The sequence below is a fragment of the Microtus ochrogaster genome, chromosome 4, assembly GCF_000317375.1.
Source record: "Microtus ochrogaster isolate Prairie Vole_2 chromosome 4, MicOch1.0, whole genome shotgun sequence".
Lineage (NCBI taxonomy): Eukaryota > Metazoa > Chordata > Mammalia > Rodentia > Cricetidae > Microtus > Microtus ochrogaster.
Window position 1 is genome coordinate 79953808 of NC_022011.1, and position 9312 is coordinate 79963119.

The window sequence follows — 9312 nt, forward strand, 5'->3', positions numbered from 1 at the left end:
AACTAAACAGGGCCGCCCGGTAGCCCAGTGATCCGCTGACAAAAGGATGGACGGAGCAAGGGGGGAGGGGCGGTATCCAGGAGAGCACAGGAAGCCTGGCGCAGGAGCTGAAGGTGCCTGGGCTCCCTTACAGGGGACCCTGAGGCCTGCCCGGTAGGCAGGCACTCACTGCTCTCAATATATACTTTTCTTATAGGGATAATTTCATATAAACCTGAGAACCTAAAAGGGAAGAAACTTGGTGTGTAGAAGGGAATGTGTGTCAGTTAATAGCTAACTGCTGCTGAATGACTGGTATAGCTGGTTGTTGTTGTTACAAAGGACTATGGCCTTAGCTTTTTCCAAAGGTAGGAGAGCATTCAATATGCTGAAATATCTGATCCTACAGATTTTTTTAATTTTATACATTTTTTATTGATATTTATTGAGCTCTACATTTTTCTCTGCTCCCCTCCCCCTTCAACCCGCCCTCAAGGTCACCATGCTCCCAATTTACTCAGGAGATCTTGTCTTTTTCTACTTTTTACTTCCCATGTAGATTGTATCTATGTAACTCTCTCTTAGTGTATGCATTGTTGTCTAAGTTCTCTGGGATTGTGGTTTGTAGGCTGGCTTTCTTTGCTTTATGTTTAAAAGCCACCTATGAGTGAGTACATGTGATAATTGTCTTTCTGTGTCTGGGTTACCTCATTCAAAATAATGTTTTCTAGCTCCCATCCATTTTCCTGCAAAATTCAAGCTGTTGTTATTTTTTTCCTGCTGTGTAGTACTCCACTATATAAATGGTACCACATTTTCCTTATCCATTGTTAGGCCCAGGGGCATTTAAGTTGTTTCCAGGTTCTGGCAATGACAAACAAAGCTGCTATGAACATAGTTGAGTACATGTCTTTGTGGCACAATTGAGCATCCTTTGGATATATACCCAAAAGTGGTATTATATTAGGCGAATCTCTGTAAATTCAAGGCCATCTACAGAGCAAGTTCCAGGACAGTCAAGGCTACACAGAGAAACCCTGTCTTGAAACCCACCCCTCAAAAGAAATGTTATAAGTGTTCCTTAAATCCCTCCTAAATATATTTAAAAGTACTTTTGTGGACTATTTAATGAGCAAATGCTGATTCAGTACTAAGTTGTGAAGTCACTGTCTGATTTGCTCAAGAAATATTTTCAGAGTTATATTGATTCTGTGTGCTCACGTGTGCCTGGGTAAGACACAGGTTAGAGGAGAGTCTCTAGGGCTTAGTTCTCCTCCTGCAATGGGGTCTGGAGATGAAACTCAGTCTTCAGTCTTGGAAGACTTTACCCACTGAGCCCTTCACAGGCCTAAGAAATGTTTAGTGAATGCCTACTGTGAGCCATGTTGAAACATCACTTATTGGATACTAGAAATGCAAAGATGAACAACATGTGGACTTTGTCCTTGGGGAACCAGATAGATGAATTTCTAGCAGTCATTTAAATTTACCTGTAGTTAGTTAAATTGCTTTCAAAATTCATGATTTAAGATTTCATAATAATTTGTGTTGTTTTTCTGGGTCAGTCAGCTTCCCATCTTCTTGGACAAGTGCTGGGGCAGATAATCGACTTTAAAGGGGTTATTGGGCTTATAGTTCAGAGTCACCATTGCTCAAGCTCCTGCTTTGGGGCCTGTGGCAAGACAGCACACTGTGGAAGGCTGAGGGAGGGGAGGGGTGAGGAGGACAGTCCTGCTATCCCTTTTAAGGGTACACTTTCCTGCCACCTCCCACTACCACCCCAGGATGGTAACCAAGCTTCTGCATATTAAACTTTGAGGGATGCTTAAGATCCAAGCCATAATACTGTTTCTAAAAACTGTCAAGTATTTAAAACAAGAACAAACCTGAGCAACAATTGCGTTGTATAGTGTGTCGTATTTTTTGTATTGACTTATAGCAGGTTGATGTGGCCTCATAAATTTTTGAAAGCTTCTCCTTTTCACAGGGGCGAGGGGTGTCATTGAGACAGGATCTCTACACAGCCCCGGCTATCTTGGAACTCACTATGTAGGCCAGGTTGGCATTGCAGTCACAGAGATCCGCCTGCCTCTGCCTCCAGAAGTGCTGGGATTAAAGGAGCGTGCTACTCCACTGGATCTTTCATAGCATCTTTAGACAAAGGCTGTGGTTCTAGACTTTATTGTGGACTTCAGTGAAACCATGAATCTTCTAAAACTGTCTGGAAAAGTTGCTTGTGTATATGTACATTTTCTCAACAGCTCCGTAATTTTTACTGGGTTCAAAAGGATATTGAAGAATTTCCTTAGGATTTCTGGCCATAGACAAAGAAAAGTTCTATAATAAAGAATAGATATTGGGGCTGGAGAGATGGCTCAGAGGTTAAGAGCATTGCCTGCTCTTCCAAAGGTCCTGAGTTCAATTCCCAGCAACCACATGGTGGCTCACAACCATCTGTAATGGGGTCTGGTGTCCTCTTCTGGCCTGCAGGCATACACAGAGACAGAATATTGTATAATAAATAAATAAATACATAAATAAAGAATAGATGTAAGAAGTTGTGTTTTCAGTTATAGAATTAACGGATAAAAGTGGAATAAAAAGTGAGAGATGAGAAAACAAAGCAGAAAGAACTGGCAAAGGCAGTAGTGGGCTGGGGGGGGGTTAAAATGGGGCAGAAACCAGGGTAGTTATTATGTTTGCAGGCTAGGGACATGGTCAGCATGTTTAACTGTTTGCTTTTCTCCATTCTTCGCTTACTCACTCCCAGGGTTCCGGCCTCTCCTTTAGACGTCCCTTTCTTTTTCCATATTAACCTGCCCGCGCTTCTCCATTGGCACTCACACTGTCAGTAGATCTTGTATATCCCCGCCACGTGCTATGTAACAGTCTGTCTCACTGTTTGATTGCTTTGTTTGACACCATGACCAAAGCAGCTTATAAAAGAAAGCACTTGCCGGGCGATGGTGGCACACACCTTTAATCTCAGCACTCAGGAGGCAGAGGTAGGCGGATCTCTGTGAGTTCGAGACCAGCCTGGTCTACAAGAGCTAGTTCCAGGACAGGCTCCAAAGCCACAGAGAAACCCTGTCTCGAAAAACCAAAAAAAAAAACAAAAACAAAAACAAAAAATAAATAAAAGAAAGCACTTAATTGGGGCCTTGCTTATAGTTTCAGAGGATTTGTCCCTGATTGTGGTGGGAGCATGGTAGCATCCAGGTGCTAGAGCAGTAGCTGACATCTTATATCTTATTTGCAAGATGGAGGCAGAAAGAGACTGGGCCTGGCATGAGCTTTTGAAACCTCAAAGTCCACCTCCAGTGACACACCTCCTCCAGCAAGGTCACACTTCTTCATCTGTCCTTAACGGTCTCCCAGCTGGAAACCAAACATTTGAATATATCAGCGTATAGGTCATTCTCATTCAGACCACATACAGTCAGTCAACATTCGCAGAATGGAATGAGTGTAGGGTCCGAGAGAAACCCCCAAAGAAGACCAACAGACATGTGTGCAAGGCCGGGCGATGTGGCGCACGCCTTTAATCCCAGCACTCGGGAGGCAGAGGCAGGTGGATCTCTGTGAGTTCGAGACCAGCCTGGTCTACAGAGCTAGTTCCAGGACAGGCTCCAAAGCCACAGAGAAACCCTGTCTCGAAAAACCGAAAAAAAAAAAAAAAACCAGACATGTATGCAATAGCAGGAGCGTTCCAACGTTCCAACGTTGGGGTGGGACTTGGCAACCCCCAGAAAAGGGCACAAGCTCCTTTAAAGCAGAGTTAGGGGAATTCCAGAGAGGAGGGATTAATCTGGGGTTGATTGGCAGAGGAAAGATTAGTTCAGGCGCTGATTGGTGGAAGGTCCTAGTGATTAGGGACCTTCCAGCAGCAGGGTAAGGAAAGCTATCTTTAGTTATCAGGAGACTGGGGGCTGCCTGCTGAGCCAGCAAAGGGGCTTTGGGGGCCTGCTGAGTCAACAGAAGGCTGTGGTTTTTCTAAAGATTGACTGTTTAGCTCTGTCTCATTTTAGTCAACTGAAACTAAAACTTAGATTTCTGATTACCACCCCCTCCCCTGTTCTCTCAATGTGGTGATTTTGTTTTCTGTATAATTGTTTATTTTCTATTTGGAAATTCAAAAGCACTATTACTCTCACTTCCATATTTAGTTCTTCTGTTGTGATCACTTTTATATAATGTTCTTGGGGATGTTGACAGTGTTAGGTATTTTGTCTTAGACGAGCCTCTCCACCAACGTAAATAATTCCAATCAGACCCAATTAAACCAAATTAAAGATGCCCATGTTTAATGCAATACTCCTGGGTAGTCCTGGGAAAACATGGAAAGGGAAAGAAAGAGAAAGGGAGATCACGTGTTTGTTCTCTGGGGGGCAGTTTAAATAGTCTGTGGGAGTAGACCCGACCTTCCCTGGGGAGGGGTCACTGTTTGGCAGGCTTTAGACTGAGGCAACTCTCAGGGGAGGGAGCTTATTCCAGGAGCTGGGGTGAAGCTCCCAGCCAAACAATCTGGGCTTTTTGTATAAAGGGTGTTAGGGAACTGAGGTGGTGCTTTAGACCAAACAGGCAGATTATTAGAAACAAAATTCAGTTGCCTGGAGTATACTCAAGGGAGCAGCATCAACTACCTTAGTGAGTGTGAGGTACACTTTGGGATCTTTTCTTAGTGCTGTCATAATTAAGGCAAATAAAATCTTATTAAACTATTTGGGTTATTCACTCATCAAAGAGAAAATGGAATGTAGCTTCTGACCTGACCTAGAAAAGTATATCAGAAATTAATTTTTTTGTAGGCTATATTTTGGGGGAGGGATTGATCACATGTAATCAGGAACGCTAGATGATAAAAGGGAAGAATAGGAAAGTTTGGTATTTCCATGTAGTGCAGAGTACTCCATAGAAGGTCTCCCCCCTCTCTTTCTCTCTCTCTTCCTTGTTTTGTTTTTGTTTTTTAAAACAGGGTTTCTTTGTGTAGCCCTGGCTGTCCTAGAGCTCACGCTGTAGAGTAGACCAAGCTGGCCTTGAACTCACAGAGATCCACTTGCCTCTGCCTCTGGAGTGCTAGGATTAAATGCACACGCCACCACCATCCTGTTTTTTGTTTTAACAAAAAATTTCTGTGGCACTTTTAGGAGATGGCGAAAGCATCTAAAGCATCTTCCTGTTCTGTCCTTTTTCTCGCACACTCTTTCCCTAGGGCTGTTCTGTGGAATATTTACCTCATCCTAAAATGAAATTTAGAGCCTTTGTATTATTTTAACTCTAAAACAATTTATGAGAAAAGAGCTTTTGTAGTTCTTCAAGATTTCATCTTTATAAAGAAATAGGAAATATAGGCAAAAATTAATATATTATTTATTTAAAATGTTAGTTTCCCGAGTTATGACACTTCCTTTGACTTAGTGTAATGGTTGAGTGCAGCAGTTTATTCTTGTGTTTTACCACTTTTCAGCAGTCAAGAATCAGAGATTAACAATTTAAACTGGGGCCGGGCAGTGGTGGTGCATGCCTTAATCCCAGCACTTGGGAGGCAGAGGCCGGCAGATCTCTGAGTTCGAGGCCAACCTGGTCTACAAGAGCTAGTTCCAGGACAGGTTCCAAAGCTATAGAGAAACTTTGTCACAAAAAACAAACAACAAAAGAATATGATTGTTACTTTAGGAAAAATTCACTTTTTAAGTCTCAGGTTCATATTTCTCCCTTAGCATCTCCTTACCTATCCTTATCTTTCTCGGGTAAACAGTAGGAGCAGACCTTTTCTCCGTCATGAACGTCTTATGCTAGTATTGACCCCAGGCCTGTGCCCACAGTGCCAGCACTGTGCCACTGTCCGTGCAGTCTGGTGGCCGAGGCAAAGCCCATGGCCTCCCCAGGCCCTGCTCTAAGGTCTGCACTGTTGGCTGGAGTCCATTTGCTTTAGAAGCGTTTGAAGTAGGGATTGATGTTTTGTTCAACTTCATGTTTGTGTGCCAAACACTGTAATGACTGATCTGCCTCCCCAGAGTCCATCTTTTTTCTTTTTCTTAATGCAAGGTCATTAATTGCTCAGGCTAACCTTGGGCTCACTCTACAGGCAAGGTATGTTTTGAACTTGCAATTCTTTTGCCTCAAGCTTCCAAGTAGCTGGGATGACAGCTCTGCTCTACCAGGCCCAGGTGAGAGCACCTTTTAGAAGACACTGCTTCTCACTGACACATATCCTCTAGAGGTGTGTTTCATAATTTCATAGTAGAGGTGCTTTCATAATTTTGAATTTATTGGGAAGTATGATGGATGATTTTGCCTGTCAATTTGGTTGAATTTTAAGAAGTGCCTAGCAGGCATAGTGAGAGTCTTTCTCTAGGAGATTAGAGGAACAGTTTGGCTGTGTCTGTGAGGGGGTTTCTTGGGAGGAGAAACCAACTATGAATGTGGGCAGTATTATTCCACAGGTTGGGTGCCAGTGGGAAAAGAGAAGGGAAAGCAGCCGAGAGTCCCAACGTCATGCTCTCTTGTCCCAGCTGAGGTGTTGAGGCAGCAGTCTCCTGCCCTAGAGGTCATTGTCTCATCAGTGTTTGTCACAGCAACAATAAAAGGAATATAGCGCATATAATTTTGTGTTATTAACTGCATAAATGCTGAAAAATTACACATGCAGGGAAAGGTTTAGACACGTGAAATTTTCTTGGGTTCAGGATGTCAGCATTCCAAACCAACGGTGCTGTTGTCTTCTGTTGCAGAGCACTTCAGCTGCATTGTGAAGGTGCTCTTCACCCTGCTGTACACACAGGCTCTGGCAGCACTCTCAGTGAAGGGCAGTGAAGAAGACCGGTCAGCCTGGAAACACGCTGGAGCTCTTAGGAAGGTAGTCTCCCCTGAACCCCGTCTCACTCAGTAGTTTGGGGAGCCATTCAAGTTGGGGATGGAATGAATGAGAGTATGTATTTAACAGTTTTGTCTTTATTTTGTAGTAAGCCTTAAACCTGGAGAAGTTATGTTAAAAAAAAATATGCCTGTTTAAATTGCCTCTGTTTCAAAAGAGCTAGGTCCACTTATAAATGCATGAAATGGATCAAATGTGACCTGTACTTTTCTACCAGTTCACTCCCAGATCACAATTATGCCCACTAAAATTTAACATAGTATATCACAAAGTGCATTGTGTTTTAATTTGGAATGCTGGTCAGCTGATCATCTGAAATACTATGAAATAGTATGCCAGACTGCCTTTGAGGACAGAAGTTTGATGAAGGAGGGTTATCTGTCTATGTGTTACTTTCATTGGTTAATAAAGAAACTGCCTTGGCCCTGATAGGACAGAAAATTAGGTAGCCGGAGTAGACAGAACAAAATTCTGGGAGAAAGAAAGCCAAGTCAGTCAGTAGCCATGATTCTCCCACCCGACACAGCTGCAGGTTAAGATCTTCCCTGTTAAGCCACTTCATGGGCTATACAGATTATTAAAAATGGGTTAGATCAATATGTAAGAGCTAGCCAATAAGAGGCTGAAACTAATGGGCCAGGCAATGTTTAAAAGAATACAGTTTCCGTGTAATTATTTCAGGTATAAAGCTAGCTGTGTGGGTGGCCGGGTGCCAGGAACGTAGCCCGCTGCTGCTTTCACAACAGAGTGGCGCCCAGTGTGGGGCTCCAACCCACGACCCTGAGATTAAGATTCTCATGCTCTACTGACTGAGCTGACAGATAACCCTCCTTCAGAAGTTAATGATTTTTAGACAAAGAATTGACAACTGTCTGAGCACAGCTCTCTTAAAGGTAAACTACAGGTTGGACTGTATGATTTATAAAGGTACCTGCTAATGTTCCTAGCAAGGGGAAGAGGGAGGCTAAAGGATTGCAAGTTCAAGCCAGTCTGGGCAAGCCTAGGTCACATAAGGAACTTGGGTTAACCTGGAGTACTCTCAAAACAAAAAAGAGTATGAATCTTTATCGCAGAATTTCTTAATGTGGACCTTTGAATACTTTTAATTGCTTGCTGAAAGTAGCATCATAACATCTGAAATATGCTTTAAGGACATGACCCCACCTCAAAGTTCACAAAGAAGTATTTAGACAAAATAATTGAACCAATTAAACCTTATGTATTCCTGAATTCCTTTTTTCAAAAGAGGTATACGTGTGTGCATACATGCATGTGCATATGTGTATACGTACATACATGTGCATGTGAATAGCTGCAGAGAGCAGAAGATGTCAGATTCCCCAGAGCCAGAGTTACAGATGGGCTTAAGATGAACACAACTCTCAACCACTGAGCTGTTCCTTCAGCCCAGTGCCTCTGGACTCTGATCCCATTCTTTGTTAAGTCATTTGCTTTTTGCTATATCTTCCATAGAGTTTGCCAGGTCTTGATTTTAGTGTCCCTGTTCTCATTAGTCCTGTCCTAAGCTTTGTGAGTCTACCCTTTCATTGTTCAAAAATTACCTATGTGTGTGTGTGGGGGTGTGTGTGTGTGTGTGTAAAATAAAGTTTCCCATTCAGTACCATTCACAGAAAGGGAGAGGAAAGATAGTAAGACCCAGAGGGCCAGGATGTCTTCAGGGAGATTTTATCATCTGTATATGATAGGGAAGTTGCATTCAGGAAATCCCAACAATGGACACCTAAATGAGACCTGCACAGTAACTCCAGTTGACATGCCAAGGTGGATGAGAAAAATCTTAAGGCCTCACCCCTAGATGAAGACTTACAGGCAGTTAATGGCTGCTGAATGAAAGAACCAGTCTTCTCTAGGTTCAAGCCCCCTGATAGATTATCTAATCTCAAATGGTCAGCCCTAAATACTTGTACATACAAGCAATACTAATTGATGTACAGAAATTGTGTACACACACACACACACACACACACACACACACACACACACGAGGTTGTGAATTTGAGAACGAGTAGGGGCACATGGAAAGAGATGAGGAAGGGGGAAAGTGGGAATTATGTAAATTAAACAGTACTCATGTGCAGATTTCAAGCACTGCTCCAGTAAGAAGAGTTGTCAGTGCAAAGCAGTAATCATTGCACATGTAAAGTTCTGTGTGTGAAATACTTTTAAGTGTGTTTGATGATGGTTTTACAACTTATTGTCTCCTAATAACTAACTTCAGTGATCTGAGCATAAAGTTGTTCTTTAAAACTTTTCTTTTGTAATATTCTAGAAATACTTAATTTGAAAGAGTGAGTATATTAAACTTAGGAAGGTTTCAAGCTAGGTCATGTACTAGAAATCTCATTTATTAACAAATAGCAAATCTATGTTCTTGCTCTCTCTTCATTCTCTTCCTTTCCTCTCCTCTCCTCTCCTCTCCTCCCTCCCCCCCTCCC

At 42.6% G+C, this 9312-nt stretch overlaps 1 protein-coding gene across 3 annotated transcripts in view; it reads left to right on the forward strand.

The window, feature by feature from the left end:
- Positions 1 to 9312, forward strand: part of Ubr3 (ubiquitin protein ligase E3 component n-recognin 3) — a 141597-nt gene that overhangs the window by 119803 nt on the left and 12482 nt on the right. For all 3 annotated transcript variants that reach the window (XM_013345877.2, XM_026778748.1, XM_013345878.2), the window contains exon 33: positions 6714 to 6838. In XM_013345877.2, coding sequence (XP_013201331.1) covers positions 6714 to 6838 — 125 coding nt within the window. The remainder of the gene's footprint in view (positions 1 to 6713; positions 6839 to 9312) is intronic.